Source organism: Camponotus vicinus, unplaced genomic scaffold (genome assembly GCF_025532165.1).
Source record: "Camponotus vicinus isolate PSW18456_S1 unplaced genomic scaffold, iyCamVici1.0 SCAF_1, whole genome shotgun sequence".
NCBI classification, from domain to species: Eukaryota; Metazoa; Arthropoda; class Insecta; order Hymenoptera; family Formicidae; genus Camponotus; species Camponotus vicinus.
Genome location: NW_028141945.1, coordinates 14834329 through 14854767, shown reverse-complemented (window position 1 = coordinate 14854767; position 20439 = coordinate 14834329). Strand labels below are relative to the sequence as shown.

General features: G+C 27.3%; 2 protein-coding genes and 1 pseudogene across 3 annotated transcripts; 2 read left to right on the top strand and 1 right to left on the bottom strand.

Moving 5' to 3' along the window:
* The first annotated feature begins 168 nt into the window (after positions 1–168).
* On the top strand, positions 169–5416 carry LOC145976795 (lysosomal aspartic protease-like). The gene is made up of 8 exons (XM_083108210.1): positions 169–559; positions 2134–2372; positions 2851–2969; positions 3103–3302; positions 3605–3730; positions 3803–3950; positions 4191–4283; positions 4353–5416. The coding sequence occupies exons 1-8, from the start codon at positions 498–500 to the stop codon at positions 4497–4499; spliced, it is 1134 nt and encodes a 377-aa protein (XP_082964336.1). The 5' UTR covers positions 169–497; the 3' UTR covers positions 4500–5416.
* On the bottom strand, positions 5221–9353 carry LOC145976820 (uncharacterized). 2 transcript variants are annotated; one of them, XR_014440316.1, is made up of 7 exons: positions 9133–9353; positions 7718–7856; positions 7059–7404; positions 6787–6967; positions 6416–6700; positions 5764–6015; positions 5221–5617 (listed from the first exon to the last, which is right to left on the bottom strand). XR_014440316.1 is itself a non-coding variant. In XM_083108253.1 (4 exons), exons 1-4 carry the CDS (start codon positions 9186–9188, stop codon positions 6810–6812), a joined length of 699 nt encoding a protein of 232 aa, XP_082964379.1. In that variant the 5' UTR covers positions 9189–9353; the 3' UTR covers positions 6699–6809. The 2 variants fall into 2 exon arrangements, 1 of the variants encoding a protein (XP_082964379.1); XM_083108253.1 differs by lacking the exons at positions 5221–5617; positions 5764–6015 and having other exon boundaries at positions 6699–6967.
* Positions 9354–16656: 7303 nt separating this feature from the next.
* On the top strand, positions 16657–20202 carry LOC145975798 (uncharacterized; annotated as a pseudogene).
* Positions 20203–20439: the final 237 nt, after the last annotated feature.

Here is a 20439-nt window from a genome sequence, read left to right as displayed (position 1 = left end):
TAGTCAAACACAGAAAGAAATTTCGAAAACATCGCTTTTGCTTTCTGGTGGTGACCGTGACGCTTTTTGCGTTGATCGACATGAAAACTAAAGATAAGTTCATATATACATTGTATTGTATGTGTGCGTTACATATCGGTATAATAAATATTAATATTAATAAAGATCAGAATTAATGTATGAACGTTCTTAAATAAGGATATACAATTATGCAAAATATGATATATTTACATTAAGTTGAAAGAAAGTCGATGAAAATCTATCAGGGTTTTTCGAATGTTTCACGCGTTCTCTCTCCCCGTCCAAGCATTCAACATAGGGGCACGCGCGATCATATATATATAACGCTATCGAATGCCGATACAGTGTAAATAAGAGGAGTCTTAGCAAGCGACAACACTTTACTTTTCCGTGTATTCGCTTATAAAGTGTCGACAGAAACTCGTTGTTCAACGTTTTCACAAATCGAGACTTCAGTAATAAATAAAGTCGGAAATATGTTTCGCCTTTTTATAGTAATGACGGTGCTCTTTATGACCACCGACGCACAATTGTACAGGTCAGTATATATTTTATTGTATTATTATTGACGTGATAAAGAACGAGATTATAGAGATCGATTTTTTTCTCGCAGTCGCATCCGATTTTTTGGATTAAACGTGTGGCTTGTGCAAATGCAATTAAATGCTTCCATACAAATTGGATGAAATTTCTTTCAAAATGTATATTTTTATTTATTAGTCAAAAAATAGATAAAAAAAGAATATTTTTGAAATAATGACTCTTTGTTCTTTCGTAACGTTCACTTTTATCCATCTTGCTTTTATCTACATTTAAACACTGACCGTTAACATAAATATCGCAATTGGAGTCATCAAAACATTTAATTGCAAACTCTCTTTTCACGCGTTAGCAGATCAATTATAGGTATAATGAGTTGCTTTGTATTATTTGCTCACTTGACATTTTCTCTATCCCATTTTTAATACTTGATAGTTACTTGTTTTTATATTATTTCTTTGTGTAAAATTATATGGAAATATTCCGTTAACTAAAAATCAATGTAAGTTACATAATGATTTTATTTAAAAGACTGTGTTAAATATTAAATATTAAATATTACTTTAGAGATATACTAATTAATACTAATTAAATATTACTTTAGAGATATACAGGGTGTTGAAAAAAAAGGGTCACATATTTTGATAGCAGGTAGTATTGATCAAAACAAGAAAAAAAAAGGTTTAATTAACATGGGTCCTAAGACTAATATCTTCAAAGATACAAGCTATTTTGTTATTTGAGCTCTTTGTCATTTTCTTATTAGTCGTGTCATCTTTAGAATGTAATGAACAAAGGAGTAGGGGAGAGTGGGGTACAATGGGGATATCTTTTTTCTAGGTGCCTTAAAAAATAAAAAATAAACAAAGAGAGATAAAGAAACAATTTTTATTTTAATATGAAATGTAATCATTTATCTTCCATAAAAAAACTGAAGTAAAGAAACTGAATGTATGATAACAAAATGGAAGAAGATAAATGATTACATTTCATATTAAAATAAAAATTGTTTCTTTATCTCTCTTTGTTTATTTTTTATTTTTTAAGGCACCTAGAAAAAAGATATCCCCATTGTACCCCACTCTCCCCTACTCCTTTGTTCATTACATTCTAAAGATGACACGACTAATAAGAAAATGACAAAGAGCTCAAATAACAAAATAGCTTGTATCTTTGAAGATATTAGTCTTAGGACCCATGTTAATTAAACCTTTTTTTTTCTTGTTTTGATCAATACTACCTGCTATCAAAATATGTGACCCTTTTTTTTCAATACCCTGTATATGCAATATATGAAGATTGTATATAATTTAGAAAAATCACCGAGTTGAAAAACGTTCTTGATATATTTATATTTAAATGCGTAATGTACTTATATTGTAAATATGTAAGTTATATATAGTTTATTTCTGAGATGTTTAAATTTGTGTAGACTTGCGTAACTTATATTTGTTCTGGAAAAAAATGTCTGCTGGTCATATCAAATATTCATTTTATACACATATACACCTTTCCAATTATATGTATATACATATATATAGTATCGCAGGATGTTTTTTATGTTATTTCAAGGATTATATTACACAAGATTGATTCCATTTTACAATCTTTGGACATATTTGACACTGACATGCAAGAAATTCGTTTGTTAGATAATAATCTTCCTTCAGTACTGTTGTTAAATTTTCGAAACCTAGCTCACTATGGTATTATTACCATTGGAACTCCGCCGCAACAATTTAAAGTGGTATTTGATACCGGCACCCCATATCTTTGGATTCCGTCCAAGAAGTGCAACATCACTACTTGTTGTAAGTTATTTATTTGTATAATAAAAGATATACGTAACAATATATAAATACATAAATATATATATATATATATATATATATATATATATATATATATATATATTCTATCTATAATCTACTTTTCCAATATAATCTTGGAATATTTAAAAAATTGAATAAAACAGATAGAAATTTAATACACTTATAATTACTTAAAAATAATTATTAAATATAATTACTTAATATTATAGTAAATATTACAAAGCCAAATTTTTGAATTTTTATGCATAAATTAATTTAAACAATTTATTACGTTCACTCTTTGGAAATAGAAGACAAACAAAGATGTTTTAAGAGTTAACTCAACAAACACATATACATATATAATAATTAAAAAAAAATATCATACATTTATTATGAATTAATAAGAAAATATCTCTATATTTTTTAAATCTTTCTAATATTGCTAATTTGTGATATTATCAAACATGCTTTACAGTAAGACATAATCAATATGATAGTGCAGAATCCAGCACATATACAGCAAATGATACTTCGATTCATATAAAATACACTAATTGCGGTGTAGAAGGATTCCTATCTATTGATACAGTGAATGTAAGTGTGTCATCATTAAAACAATCCAATTTAGTTACAACTATAATCATAGTTTAAACATTTTTAAACAATTATATTGTTTTTATGCGTGGCAATGACGATATATTGTTTCACTAATATTATTATATTACAGGTTGGCGGTCTCAATGTTCAGAATCAAATATTTGCAGAAGCGACTAACATGTCAACGTATCCATTTGATGTTGTACCATACGATGGTATCTTGGGCTTGGGTTATTCTAAAACATCTGTCAATGAAAGAATATCTGTCTTCGACAGTATGATTAAACAAGGTCTATTGTCATCACACATTTTCAGTTTTCATCTAAATAGGTACATCTTCTCTACTTACGAACAACGCATATCTCTCTAAGCAAGAATTTTTAATAAATATAAATATTATAAACAAATTTATATATAAATATACATACAAATATAATATATATACACATATTATATTTGTATATATATTTATATTTATTTTAATATTAATATAAATTACATGTATTATTTATGCGTTATTATATTTTTTAAAATTAAATTAAAGTAATATTTATATTTGTATATTAATATAATTTAATCTTAATTACTATATACATACATATTAAAATATAAATAATATGCAAACGGTTCAGAGACCCTTCAGACCAATTAAATGGTGGCGAATTTATATTGGGTGGTTCCGATCCTTCTCTTTACGAAGGCGATTTCACATATATTCCTGTTAGTCGCAAAGGATTCTGGCAATTTACCGTGGATAAGTATGTTATTTTTTAAATTACTTTAATCATGTTTCAACAAATTATTAACGTATATATTATAACGCTTTGTAGGATCTTAATAAATGATATCAATCTGTGCGGGAAAAGCTGTCAAGCTAACATTGTTACAGGTGATTCGGCAATAATTGGACCAGAAAAATATATCACATTTATTAATAATTTTATTATTGGAACTGTTAATGTTGATGGAGATGAAAGAGTAAGAAAACGATCATTTCATTCACAAAGCACGTAGCGATTGATAAAAAGTTATAAAATAATAATGATAAAAATAAATATTAGATAAATATCATAAAATAAATATTATATAATAGATTAGAGTCAAATATAAACTTTTATGGAACAATGACATTAATCCACGTTTCGATTGAACGTACTTATATTTATTAAATTTTATTAATTACTCTCTCTCTAATGTGATATTTTCTTTTATTTAAAGGTGAACTGCAATCAAATTCCTAAATTGCCTACAATCAGTTTTATTTTGGATGGCAAGGCATTCAATCTTACTGGTAAAGATTACATTCTTCAGGTGAGTATTATAGGTAAATTGTTTAAATTATTTAAGTGTAGTTTGCATTGAATATTTAATTTTGTACAGTTCCCAGAGGATGATATATGTATGAGTGGCTTTGCGAAACGTGACTTGCATGAATTCGATTGGATTCTAGGCATTCCATTTATTGGCCGTTTCTACATCGAGTTTGATATGGAAAATGACCGTGTGGGATTTGCTTTGGCGAAATAAATATTAATTACTTTCCCTAGCACTTTTTAAAAATATACATCTTATATAATAAAAATGTACATAATATACAATTATGTACATTTGGCAGCATATTTTATGGGTTTTGTACAGTCCTGGATTAAGTATTTTTTATTAAATATATTATTCTTACATGGCTAATATAACTTTCAGAATAATTCGTAACAAACTTAACGAGATATTTAAACATATTTGAAGAATGTGCACATGTTTAATTTCTTTTTTAAAAATCTACAAAAGCATTCATAAAACAAAAAGGGGTATATAACATATATTTTCACTAATGTAATTGTAGTTTTAATGATTCGATATAGGTTCATGACTTCTTTAATTTTTGAAACAATTAAGTTTATATGAAATATAATAGTATCAAATGGTATCATCCTCCTAAAATACAATTGTAATATCATTCAGCTAAATAACTCTGTTACTATCATATCACTCATGTTAAAAATGAATTATAATTAAAAATTACACATTGAATGAAATAATTTTTATTGCGTAACGTAAGCAAACTTACTGTTGCACAAACTATATATTTTGACGAACTTCTTCATTTTTTCACGATAAAAATAGATAATAATGTTTATTAATGATACTATCTCTTATATTATAATTAATTATTATTATATAGTATAAATAATTACTATTATACAGTATAATTATTTAGTATAATTACATAGTATAATTAATAGGATCTGTATATAAGATAATATAATACAAGAATAAATACATATGACAGTATATTTCATATTTTATATAATTATATAAAAATGTATAAAAGTTTTAAAAGTTTTATGTAGACACATAAGAGATAATGTAGACAATATGTAGGCGTATATGTAGACAAAAGTGATTAAAAGGAAACATGAGTGTACAATTTTTATTTGAGTAAATAAAAAGGAAAAGTAAAATAATTAAAATTTTTTAATTTTTCAAAAAGACGACACTCAATAATGTCCCAAGTTAAAATAAAAATTTATCCAAACACATAGAAAATCTTTCCTTGTAACATTTTATTGTGTACTTTATCATCAATTTTTTAAATTATTTATTTAGTTTTTGATAAGAGAAAAATTCAATCTTTTCTAATCGCCAACCTATAAAGTTCGTATGTTATCAATATAAATTTTTGCATAATTTGTACATAATTGTGCTTTAATTTTCATCAGCGCAATACTTTATTGTGAAAGCAGCTGATATGAGCTTATTACTAATTAGAATGCTATTTTTTAAAAATAATTACGTTCGACAATTATTTCGATACATCAATCGCAACCCTTGCCTGTGTGACGTGTTAAGTTGACTCGAAACTTGTGAAACGTAGTCTGTAATAAAAATCATAATTGTTGCATCGCCGTCAATCCACACAACAACCATCAGAGCTTATGTCGGACTTTCAAAACAATCGTCTTTCCGCAAACAACCAAGTAGCAAGTTGAGTTATATTTTATCAATTCTCCTTTGTTTTTATATTCTATCCCTTTCGATAGAAATCCTGGAAGATGATTCTCTATTATTATCTAATAAAAAATCTACACTCATAAAAATATATACATATATGTACACGCATGCTCATTTATAATTGTTACAGATATATATTAAGTATATCAAGTAATTATTTATTATGTTATATTTTTATAAGTAATTATTTATTATGTTATATTTTTATATGTAATTTTTTATGTTATATTTTAGTATACTTTAGTATACTTTACGATAACTGTTCATTAAATTCTTCTTTTTCATGATTTATAATCAATTCATTCAGTAATTTTAATGAAATTTAGCATTAATTTTAATTAAATCTTTTCTCCATCTATTCCTGAATCACACTAGGTCCTATCCCAGATAATAAAGATTAAATTTCTTTAACAATAAGAGACCATTAAACGGACCGTTATACAGACTTTAGACAGACGCTTCTCGTCTTTGATCTGTTTTCGACTCGAAGCATCCACCATTAAGCCACCTGTTCTCGGAACTATTGTACGCTTCGGTTTATCCTTCTTTATATCTGGATATTCTTCGTAACATTATCATCAAATTTGCGAGAAAAATTGATAGAGTGCGTCAAACTATGCAATTTTTTGGATACAATACACCTCTTACTTTTGAAAAGATGGCGAAAGGAAAGGAGGTAAATTAAAAAGCCTAACAAATACTTTTTAAAGGCTTCATTCCTGAGAAAGAAAAAAATTATTTAGATACAATTTTTGACGGAGTTGTGCTTTTTTTAAAATTATACGAAATTTTGATATAAAATTACTTTGCGATAATTTATTGACTAAATTAGTGGTTAAAGAGTATTTCGAAAATTGAAGCAGTATCACTTGGATAATTTTCTTCCAGGCTTTTATTTGATACGTAATGAGTACCTACAAATCTATAAAAGTATCGTCCTATTTCTATATTATCGATTTCTCTTGGTGGACATATCGATATATGATCTGAAATTAAAGAAATGTATTATACGTTGTAGAGATGAAAGATCATACTCGTGGAATATAAATGATTTATAAGAATTTTAAATATTCATACCTTGTGGGACGTAACATATTCCTTTATTTTCGGTGAGAATTATATAATGCGGTTGGTTTTTGTCACTATCTAAAAATTCATCAAATATACAATCATCATCGGCATATTTTGTCCACAGATATGGAAATTCTTTATTTGTATTCCGTCCCATCATCAATTTCTTCCGAAACTTTTGATCATATTCATAATCCCAATCGATTATCATTCCACAATGATTTTCCGAATTATCGTATAAATCTATATCGTATGAATCTTGTGTATAATACTGTACTATTACTCCTACACTATATTTTATTCCATCCGTTCTTTTTTTTAGTTGCCTTTCTATTGCAACATCAGATTTAATCTATGAAAATATAATAGCAACATTCGAATAATATCTTATCGATTTCTAAAATAATGATTTAAAAGTTGTATATATATATATATATTTCATATTATTAACTTTCTGTTGAAAATCGAGCAGCATTTTTTTTAATATCTAAAAAAATAGATAACAGTAAACGAAATTTCGATTGCAAATAAGAAAATAAAAATAATGTTTATTATTTCATTTAATCAGTATAGAGTGTATATATTGACTCATTGACTTAACTATTATTTTCAATACATATGTATAATAAATTTATATTAACTATTAAGATTAATATAAAACTTACATATAAAAATATGCCATTTAATACATGAGGTGAAATTTCATTGTCGTCTGTGTATCTTCCTCTGACAATATTTGATGAATAAATTTTGGAATTGTTTTTTATATATAAATATTCTGCATCATCCCAAGCTTCTGTATTACTGAAAATAATAAAAAGATATTCATATAGAAGCATATACGTTTAGATATATAGAAAGAATTTGTTGTAAATGATACTTATGATTTCTCGAGCAGTTGCAATCGAGTGATTAAAAATATTATTCATAAATCTGTCTTACATGAAAGTTAAATGAAAAGTTGCCTAATTTATTTTTAAAAAATTAAAGAATTTCGTTTTATATCATACTTGACATTCCATATATGCCATTTTGTTATTCCATACATATTAATACAAAGATATAAAAAATTAATATATTTTATGAGATAAAATATAATTTATAAAATATTATTTTTTTATTAAAGTTTTAGCGAACTTTTTAAAAACATAATGAATAAAATCACATTCCTCTATAAACGTTACATTTGCGTCAAAAATATAAAATTGCATATTTCTTTTAATGCAGGTATTTACAATTATATATGTACTTTTTTATGTAAATTTATTTTATTATTTGTATTTAAAATCTACTAAGATAAACTTCTTGAAAAGTATATAAATCACGTAATATGAATCAGAAATTCTATGTCTCTTTCTCTCGTAATATGTTAAAGTAAATTATAATATATATCAAAAATTAATAAATATAAGACTCGAAATATAAAATTAAACAAAACAGTTATAATGGCAATACGAGTCGAGTGTCGATGTTATAACACATTTATTTATAATACAATCAAATAAATATTGATATTAAAGCATACAAGAGGATAGCGAACGTTTCGACCCTATTTTTGGTTCATCTTCAGCGCGAAAGTATATAATAAAAGATAATATAATGAAAAAATATAATAACAAAGTGTTTTATATCGGAGTCTGTTACAAAGGGTGCTGTCTGAAGCGATAATAAATGTCTCGGTATCTCATTATCTTGACGATGCCTACGTAAAAACAAAGGACAAAAGTAAAATAAGTTAAATAAATAATGTAATTAATATGAACAAAGAAAGAAAAAGTACTAAATTAAACATGAAATTACGAGATTGAAATGTTAATTTATTAAAAATGATCTAAATATAAACTGAACATAAAGTCAAAGAAATAAAATAAATAAGTTATAAATAAGTTAAATAAATAATATGACTAATATGAACATAGAAAGAAAAAAGTACTAAGAATTAAACATGAAAATTACGAGATTGAAATTATTTTAATGTCAATTTATTAAAAATGATCTAAATAAACTGAACATATAGTCAAGAAATAAAAATTAAAAGGTTAAAAAGATAAGAAGTTAAAACTACGGAAATAAGACTTACTTCCAGGCATCGAAGATAATGACGCGCCGAGGAGATGAATAGAGACAACTTAACATCTCCGAAGACAAAGATCGACTTGTCTTTAACGGATAAATGTGACTTATATATAAACGGTAAAGAGAGTCAAATAATGTATAAATGTACACATACGCAAAGTCGCAGACCTATTTGTTATGCTAGAAACTGTGTTAAATTTTTGGCAAGTTGTTGACAATATTTAAATAAATATCTGGTAAACGTTCAGTATCCGTTTGCAAATTGAGACCATTTTTTTGCCTCTTGATATATAGCATTTCGGAGATCAATCTTTTACTCAAATATGGTTCTCGATCCAAAACCTGAACGCCATCCCAATCAAAAGTATGATCAAAACCAACCCTGTGATTCGTGATGACTGATTGAGAATTAGTGTTATGTCTAATGTGGCTGCGATGTTCGTTGATTCTGGTATGCAGTTGTCTGCAAGTTTGTCCAACGTAGGACGCATCGCAATCCATGCAGTTCAATTTGTATATGACGTTCAAAGAATTGGAGGTAGGAAGAGGATCCTTATGAGCCCTGATGAAGTTTTTCATTTTATTGATACTGTAATATGAGAGTCGAACATCCAAATCCTTAACGATATGTTTAAAACGCCCGGAGATTGAAGGAACGTATGGTATCGTGAAATAAGTAATGTGATCATTTGTGTTTATGACCTGGGTATTATTCACTAAGGAATTTGGTTTGAAAAGGTGTTTCTTAAGGCGGTCAACACATGTGTGGAAAATAAAATTTAAAGGGTATCCATTGCTTAAAAGGATGTTGATAGCCAATTTAATATTCTTACAATGGAAAACAGGGTGAGACAAGCGGAAAACCTTGTCTATTAAACCAATTACTGTGCCTCTTTTTTGGCAGAGAGGATGTTGAGATAAGAAGTGTAGGTATCTACCGGAAAAGGTATCTTTACGGTACCAGTCAAAAATTATAAAATTATTGTCGGAAATTAAAGTCACATCTAAAAAGTTAATTTTATTGTCTACAGCAATTTCCATTGTGAATTGTTGACGAGGATGGAAAGAATTGAAAGTGTCCAGAGTATCTTTAAAAAAAGAAGGAGGAATGGCTAACAGAACATCATCAACATACCTTAAATAAAAGGGGGGAGTAAATTTTAAGGAAAGAAGTGCTTTGTTTTCCAAATCCTGCAACACTATGTTAGCTACAATAGGAGACAAGGGGGAGCCCATCGGCGTGCCAAAGGATTGCTTGTAAGTGATGTCGTTAAAGGTGAAAAAGGATGAATCCAACACAAACTTAACTGCTAAAAGGAATTCATTGCATGGTATGTCACAGTTTAGCGAGATATTACTCCATCTGGAAGAAACGCTGTCAATAATCAGATCTGTTGGCACGTTGGTAAAAAGAGAAATTACATCCAGCGAAACTAATCTGAATTTGTTGTCGAGGTATGTATTAGACAGTTTTTTAACCACATCACAGCTGTTGGAGACATGGCTGTGAGAAACCGGAGAAAACTCTTAATCATGATCTTATGTAAATATGTGGCTAAAAAGTACAAAGGACTGTTTATGGATGAAACAATTATTCTAAATGGACAGTTCGGTTTGTGGATTTTGGGTAAACCGTAAGCTCTCGGTAAAATACCATCACTGTAATAAAGTGACTTGTAAGTGGAAGCTGAGATGAAATTCGACTTCCTCCATCTCGTTAAAATTTCACGTAAACTATTTGTTAACTTCTTGACAGGGCTTCTTCCAACCACCATGTACGTGTCAGTGTCCATCAAAAGATTTTCGACTTCTCTAACATATTTGTCTTTGTCTAAAGCAACTGTGACATTACCTTTGTCTGCACGAGTCAAAATTAGGTTTTTGTTGCTGTTAAGAAACTTTTTCGTAGCTAATGTAAGTCTATTCAGAGTCTCATCAAGTTCGTCTCTGTTAACTGAGTAAGAAGGTGAATTGTTGATAGTGTTCAACGATCGATTCCGAATAGCTGATTGACTGACCGCAGGAAGTTTTCTTATGTTATTTTCAAAACTCTTGATGAACTCCATTGTTAGCATGTCATTGTTCTGTGTAGGAAGACTGAAATTCTCGCCCAGCTGTAACAAGGATTGTATATTCTTCGGGATGGTAATGGATAAATTAACAAACCATTTTTTGTTAATGTCACAAAGGGAATAGTGGTTGTTGATGAACGACCCAGAATCAACTTTGATCTCAATAATGTCATCGGAATGAAGGGCCGGTTCCGGAGGTTTAAAGGAGAACTTCATATTATTTAGGTTTCCAAAATTCCCAGACGTAGAAGAAAAACTACAAAATATATATCTAGATAATATATATCAACAACTTTACCATTCTTCGATTACCATTGCGATTATCTAAATACGTAGATCTGTTTATGTGTGAAATAAATAAAAGAAACAGTTTTTTTTAGAAAAACTGTGTTGTGTTGTGTTTATGAATCTCTTTTTTTAGATTATTTTTACCGAAAAAAAGAGATTGTTGAATGAAGTATTGTTACATATTAGAGTAAGAAATACTTTTCACTATAATATATTATTTCATCAATTGAAATCGAATAACCAACGAAAAAATCAGCAGATATCTTTATAAAAAAGAGTTTTATATATATATATATATATATATATATATATATATATATATATAATCTAGAAAGTGAATTGAAATAGCTAAGACTAATTAAGTTTAAACTTAGAGCGAAGCGTGGCACAGTAGACAGCGCATTGATCTACAAAGCCAAAGGCCCTGGGTTCGATTCCTGGTAGAACCGAAAAATTGTATACGCTCGCTCCTCTCTCGTAAGGCAATGGCAAAAAAGACTGAGAAGAAGATTCGATCAAAATCCGATATTATCAATGATTGAAGTAATGCAATTGAAAATTAGCTCCAAATTATATTTAACTGTCTTTAAATTAAAATCGAGTGGTCTGAAAAAAATTATTTTTTTGCGAATCCAACCATATATGTATGATTCAGTTATGTTTCGAAAAATAGTTTTTCAGAATTAATTATAAATCTCTCTGTAAATACGCTATTTGTGTTTGTCCATGCGCTCGATTCTTTGCACAATATATTCTGTATTTCTATAATAGAAGATAACTAACAGATACATTTGAAAGATATATTTTATGTAATTATCGAAAGTTGTTATCGTGCTAGACATTTATAACTCTAAACATAACATTTGAATATATAATATAAATATTATACATCAAGATACATAAAAATCAAATATAAATATATCTGAAGCAATCTGTTGGAGATTGATAATGCGGAATCCAGCACATATACAGCAAATGGTACTTCGATTCATATAAACATATTCATATAATACATTAGTTACAGTGTAGAAGGATTCCTATCTATTGATATAGTAAATATAAGTGTGTCATCATTAACAAACAATCCAATTTAGTTACAACTATAATCATAGTTTAAACATTTCTTAATCATATTGTTCTTTTTGTTCGCGGCAATGACGTTATGTTATTTAACCAATTTTATTACAGGTTGCCCGCCTCATTGTTCAGAATCAAATGTTTGCAGAAGCGACTAACATGTAAACGTACCCATTTGATTTTGCACCATGATGGTATCTTGGGCCTGGGTTATTCTAAAACATCTGTCAATGAAAGAATGTCTGTCTTCGACAGTATGATTGAACAAGATCTATTGTCATCGCACATTTTCAGTGTTTATCTAAATAAATAGGTACATCTTTTCTACTTACTACGAACAACGCATATCTCTAAGCAAGAATTTTTAATAAATATTATAAACAAATTTATATATAAATATACATACAAATATAATATATATACACATATTATATTTGTATATATATTTATATTTATTTTAATATTAATATAAATTACATTTATTATTTATGCGTTATTATATTTTTTTAAATTAAAGTAATATTTATACTTGTATATTAAATATAATTTAATCTTAATTATTATATACACACATATTAAAATATAAATAATATGCAAACGGTGCAGAGACTCTTCAGACCAATTAAATGGTGGTGAATTTATCTTGAGTAGTTCCGATTCTGTTTTTTACGAAGGCGATTTCACATATATTCCTATTAGTCGCAAAGGATTCTGGCAATTTACCGTGAGTATGTTATTTTTAAAATTACTTTAATCATATTTCAACAAATTATTAACGTATATCACTTTGTAGGAGCTTAATAAATGATATCAATCTGTGCGGGAAAAGCTGTCAAGCTAACATTGTTATAGGCAATAATTGGACCAAAAAATATATCACATTTATTAATGATCTTATTATTGGAACTATTAATGTTGACGGAGAGGAGAAAGAGTAAGAAAACGATCGTATCTTTCACAAAGCACGATTGATAAAAAAATTATAAAATAATAGTGATAAAAATAAATATTAGATTAGGTTTAATGAATATAATAGGATTTATGGAATATAAACTTCTATGTAACAATGACATTAATCCACGATTCGATTGAACTTGATATATTTATTAAATATTATTAATTACTAATGTGATATTTTCTTTTATTTAAATAATAAATTATGTATGATCACGAGAAATCATTGGTATAGAAGAATGTCAAGATTCTGACATTCTGGCTAAATCTTTATATATTAGACTCTACCATTCAAATATTTTTTAATTTAATTTATGGATATGTATTCGAGAAAAAAATTTTCTATTTTCGATCTTCTCATATTATTTTTCATTTCAATAAAGTTAAAAAGAAATTAATTAATCCAGAATATCCGTTTATTGTATCGAAAAATCATAGAATTTATGCGCTAGTTATAAACTTAAAGTTTGATTTAAATGTGATTACACCTTTATTATGATAAATATTATAATAGTTTAGGTAATTATTTAGCTTAGGGGAGCCACCTCGGATAACCTTGACCTTGACATATGTTGTCAAGGTCACTGTCCTGAGTAACATTCAAAAGGTTTTAGCCGGCGCTCATTGTTTATTTAAAAGTTATTAACAAAAGAATTTCACAATTTTAATGCTTTTTATCTTCGAAAATATTGATTTGAGAAAAAAAATTTTAAGCAAAAAATAAAGCCGCTGAAAAACTCTACAAAAAAGGTTATGTGCATTTTTTCTATAAACCTACTATTTTAGCTGTTATATAAAAAAATAATTATTTTAAATATCATCACTTGGAGGATTACTTTAATCATTATTTAGTGGAATTTATTTTCAAAAAGACATTCGATGATGAAAACCGATTAGATGCTTTCTTTCGAATAATGGTTGCTATGTATTCTATCAATGAAAATATAAATGAATTATAAATTACAATAAATAAACATTTATGCTACTTCCTAAAATTATTATTCTTTATTTTAAATACATTTAATACAATTAAAAAATATCACAAATGTATGTGTACACACACACACACACACGCAGAGGGTGCAAGGGGGGCCTTCGGCCTCCCCTCCCGCAACCACCCCGCCGGTAGGGGACGCATTGCGAAGAGTTGAATCACAATGGATATATGCTGTAAGTTATAAAGTGAGGTCCACCTTGTCTACCGGCGGGGTGGTCGCGGGAGGGGAGCCGAAGGCCCCCCTTGCATCTCCCCGCGTGTGTGTGTGTGTGTGTATGTATGTATGTGTGTACACATACATTTGTGATAATTTTTAATTGTATTAAATTGTATTAAATTCTATATAAATTTAAATTGTATTAAATGTATTTAAAATTATTTTTTTTTTATATAACAGCTAAAATAGTAGGTTTATAGAAAAAATGCACATAACCTTTTTTGTAGAGTTTTTCAGCGGCTTTATTTTTTGCTTAAAATTTTTTTTCTCAAATCAATATTTTCGAAGATAAAAAGCATTAAAATTGTGAAATTCTTTTGTTAATAACTTTTAAATAAACAATGAGCGCCGGCTAAAACCTTTTGAATGTTACTCAGGACAGTGACCTTGACAACATATGTCAAGGTCAAGGTTATCCGAGGTGGCTCCCCTAAGCTAAATAATTACCAATCTTTTTTACTTTCTGCAAAAGGCCATACTGGTTATGACAGTTGTTTAAAGTGTTTTATTCATGGCAAATATGTGAAAATAGAGTATGTTTTCCTGGCACAAGTGCTGATTTAAAAACTGCTAATACTGATTTTCAAAACAATGATAATATTTTGAAATTTATTCCATATCTGGATTTAGTTTCTGATGTAGTTCTGGATTATATGCATGTTATTTGTTTAGGAGTTACTAAAAAATTATTCATTTTATGGACGACTGGAAATAATTACTATAAAATTGATCAGAAAACTAAAAGAAGAATCTCAGACAGACTAGAAAATTGCATGAACATGTGTATAAGTTTAGAATTTTCTCGAAAACCAAGATCATTAGAAGATTTAAAATATTAGAAGGCAACTGAATTTCGACAATTGCTTTTATACACAGGGCCCATAGTTTTACAAGAACTTTTAGATGATTATATATATTTAAATTTTTTAGTCCTACATGTATTTTTACGGATTTTGTGTACGGAAAATATCAGTGAAGAAATGATTATTTATGCTGAGCAACTGTTGAAAAATTTCAATGAAACATTTACTATACTATACGGCGAAGAAAATGTGTTTTTCAACGTTCATGCTCTTTTACATTTAGCGAACAATGTACGCAAACATGGGCTACTTGATTCCTTTTCAGTCTTCCATTTTGAAAATTTTCTTCAAAAAATTAAAAGTCTCATACGTAAACCTCAACAAATATTATCTCAATTACACCGCCGATATACAGAAATGCACAATTGAATAGATATCAACCAAAAATATGCTAAAAAAAATGAATTTGCCATTATGCAAGAATCTCTTTATGAAAACGGTCCTCTTTTACCTAATTGTAGTGATCCACAATACAGTAAAATAATAGGATTTCGTTTTATCTTAATAGCTGGAGACAGAAGAGATAATTGTTTTTTGACCTATGACGGAGCTATAGTTATATTGAGAAATGTTGCCTTTAATAGGGAAAATAAGTCATAATAGGACAATATTTTACTATCGTTGAAGATTTTTATACTCTCCCTTGCAAATCGCACCTTGTTAGAATTTATCTTGTATCTAAACTTTCTGATCTGAAGCAATGGCCTCTTAATGGAACTATTAAAAAGAAATGTTTAAGAGTACCGTAGAAAAAAAATAAAAATGTTATATCTCTATTACATTCTCATGAATAAAAATTTCAAGAAACGATAACATATTCAAAAATATATAAAAATACGTAAAAATATATAAATAATAACATGTATAAAAATATATAAAAATGTATAAAAACATATATAAAATTTATAAAAATAATATGTATAAAATGTATAAAAACATCTATAAAAAGTACTGAAATTTTATGGTATGTTGTATTTATAATAATATAATATTATTGTTTTTCTTTTACATTTGTTGAAAAATACTGATTTATATATTCATTTTTTTCCAGTTTATTATAATGACGGAAAAATTACCGACAGACAAAGGATTATTTTATGTGGTCGAATTTTATGATGGAATCCAGATCATTCCAGATAGCTGGGTTATTGAAGATGAAAGCTTAGCATATTAGTCTAAAGTAAAATCAGGTAAAGATTTTGATATTATTGTCTATAAAAGGAGTTCTGTAAAAGATGATTGGACATTAGAACCAATTAAAACAATCTATACAACAATTCTATACAAAACAGGTTTATACTAATTACTGATTTCTGATTTTGTATTTTTAATCTATTATTCTTTATTCCAATCTCATTTCTTAATTTTCATATAAATAAATATTGATAATAAAATAAATTTTGTTCAATTTTCAGATTCATTTTCAAATGCGAAAGTTAAACTAAAGAAGGCCCAATATCAAAGCGATGTTGATTCACCATATGATACAGACGAGAAAAAGAGACAGAGAAGAGATAATGCTAAAGTACATTTTAACGATAACAGTGATAATGAAGAACAGATTTATGAAAAAAGAAGAAAAGTTAAACCAAAAAAATCGAATTTACCGTCACTTCCTCAAGTGCCAGTTGCTAATATATCAAACAACCCTTCTTGTTCAGTTGCTTCAATTGTCATGCATAGCAAAGTTAATATATCAAACAATCCTTCTTCAGTTGCCTCAATTGCCACATATAGCGAAGCTAATATATCGAACAATCCTTCTTGTTCAGTTACGGATATAAATTCATTATCATCTAGCCAAAAACTATTAGATATTGCTGTATTGTCTTCCAATAATAATAAAGGTAAGAAAAAATATAACATTTTTATTTATATGAGTATCAATTAGTGAACAGAAGTTTTCACGTAATTATTATTATTTCAGAAATTAATCATGGCATTCAAATCTTGAAAGCAGTGGAAAGTTTGAAAGTATCTATGAACAGTCTCATCTCCTTAAATCGAGAAATCATTCAGAGGTTAGATGTTTTAGAAAAAAATAGTGAATCTTTAAAAGTACAATCTATTTTGGATGAACACAATATACTTGTTGGAGTTTTTCCTATTGAGACTGCAGCTAGTCTTGAAGAAGTGGAAAGCACAATTGAAAACAATTCTGCGTTTAAAGAAAAATTGGTAAAAAAATTTCATATTTAAATATTCTTTTATTTAGGAAAAAGATAAATATTATTTTATAAAAACAGTTACATTTTTAAAAATGTGCTATGTATATTTAAATTAATTTATTTTTATTTTTGTACAGGTAAGAAATCTTACGCAAGTTACCAGCGCAGATATTAAAAAAACGATCCGTAACATTTTATATTATCTTATAACCGATGAAATAGCTCAACAGTACAGTTGGTTAAGACAAAGACACAAGGCTGCATTTCAAAATTTACAGATATCTAAAATTTTGACACGTTAGTATATTTCCTATATTTATATACACGGTGAGTCATTTTAATCTATAATCCCAATTATCTCGTTGGCAAAGCATGACAGAGAAAAAATTTTCCCACAAAAGTTGTTTGTTTCTTTAGGGGCCATAAGATGGCACCATTGGTTTGACCTTGAAGAGTCATTTGAAGGTCACGTGAAGGTCACCTTCAATTTCTTAAATGGAACCTACATTTTCTCATTACATATTCTTGTAGCTTATCTCGAGAGCTTTCCAAAACACTATAATTAAGTATTTTTCCCTCAAGTACTTATTGAGTTATGAGGCTTGAAATAATTTCTTAATTTTACATAAACCGTAAAATATCTTGTAAAATATTCATTTTTCGATTATCTTACCTTAATACTTTTATGTACAAAATAATGAGAGGAATCAATTGGTGTAAAGAAAACACATAGTTATTTTTAAGAAAAAATATGTAATTTGCAATTAACAATTACATATTTTTTCTTAAAAATAACTATGTGTTTTCTTTACACCAATTGATTCCTCTCATTATTTTGTACATAAAAGTATTAAGGTAAGATAATCGAAAAATGAATATTTTACAAGATATTTTACGGTTTATGTAAAATTAAGAAATTATTTCAAGCCTCATAACTCGAAAAGTACTCAATGAAGGAATACTTTATTATAGTGTTTTGGAAAGTCCTCGAGATAAGCTACAAGAATATGTAATGAGAAAATGTAGGTTCCATTTAAGAAATTGAAGGTGACCTTCACGTGACCTTCAAATGACTCTTCAATGTCAAACCAATGGTGCCATCTTATGGCCCCCAAAGAAACAAACAACTTTTGTGGGAAAATTTTTTCTCTGTCATGCTTTGCCAACGAGATAATTGGGATTATAGATTAAAATGACTCACCGTGTATATATAAAATGTCTAACGATAAATACATCAACATTTGTATAAAGTGCAATAGATTGAGTCAAATTAAACAAATAAGTCCTTTACTATTGTACAAATAACTACATAACATTTTTAATTATTACGTTTTATATGCAAAGTGATAACAGCCTTCTATTTAATTTCACTTTTTCTATATGCACACAGCGTTGACATACTTATCGTTTGATATTTTGTAAATATATAATGTATTTGCATGCTTAAGAATTTTTAGTTTTAAAATTACATAAAAGATAGAGAAGTATTTACGTATCAAAAAATATTTTATGCATATGTGAAAAAAGTTTATTATTAAAATATTAAGAGTAATTATTATAATAAAAATATAGTATATACATTTTATAACATTATGGATATTTTTATATTCACTATTTTACAAAATTTGCATACACTTTGCGAACTTCAATCATTGTTGTGTATATAAGTACAAAACACGTTGTTGTGTTGTGTCTACTTTTAATGCAATATTTTGCTCAAAAGTTTGTCCAATTTATTTGAATTTTATTTATATTATTTAATTATATATAGAAGCGATAAATATACTTTTTCACTCATATATTTGTACTTACTACTGCTTATTTTAGTATTTACATTCAATTCATTTATTATTTTTAGTTGTTGTTAAAATGCGGCATCAAGATACTACATATGAGCAAATTTCTTCTGTTGCTGCAGAATGGTTAAAACATGCAAAACAAAGAGCACAAAGAAAATCCGAGTAAGTTTAAAAGATAATATAAAAAAGTTTGTCTTGTTTTAAAATGTGGTAGTTTTCTCATTCATTATTATTAGAATTAAAATATGATTTTAATTTACATATATATGAATTATGCGAGTGTGTTCCAATTGAAAATATATTTGATAAAAATAGTTATTAATTACAAGGTGCTCTTTCCATCGTGAATCTCCGTTAAACATTAACTGTTTTTATTTTTATTTCAATTAATGTTTTATTATATATACATACATATATTTCTAGACATCTTCTGCAATCTGAACTTCATATGCTTTTTACAATACTTCATCTTTATTTTTATTTACTTGTTTCAGGAAAGGACAGAAATGTCGACAGAAAACGCCCCAATTAAGTTCAGACGACTCGGAAAATGATGAATGTTTTTAAGAAACAAAAAACAACAAATGAAGATTCAACAATATAAAGATTCTCAAAATGGCTCAAAATTGCTAAAAATTATACAGGTGTTATGAAAAAAAAACACTTAAGATTCATAAAAACATTTTAAGATCTCATAGAAATTCTGAAGATCTCATAAAAATAAGTATTCTATTATATTAAGTATTTTATTTTACGATTATTTTTGTTTACAATTTAAAAATTTTACGAAATATTCATTTATTTCATTTTTATTTTATTTTTTTTATTTGTGCAATTTAATTGTGCAATATATGCATACATATATATAGAATGTTT

Bases quoted from the DNA above. Each gene is read 5' to 3' on its own strand.
- LOC145976795 (XM_083108210.1), top strand. From the start codon at position 498: ATGTTTCGCCTTTTTATAGTAATGACGGTGCTCTTTATGACCACCGAC. The intron at 3,731-3,802 runs GTATGTTATTTT...AACGCTTTGTAG, and splicing joins TGGCAATTTACCGTGGATAA to GATCTTAATAAATGATATCA. The intron at 4,284-4,352 runs GTGAGTATTATA...AATTTTGTACAG, and splicing joins GTAAAGATTACATTCTTCAG to TTCCCAGAGGATGATATATG.
- LOC145976820 (XM_083108253.1), bottom strand. From the start codon at position 9,188: ATGTTAAGTTGTCTCTATTCATCTCCTCGGCGCGTCATTATCTTCGAT. The intron at 7,405-7,717 runs GTAAGTTTTATA...ATATTTTCATAG, and splicing joins TAAATGGCATATTTTTATAT to ATTAAATCTGATGTTGCAAT. The intron at 6,968-7,058 runs GTATGAATATTT...CTTTAATTTCAG, and splicing joins AATATGTTACGTCCCACAAG to ATCATATATCGATATGTCCA.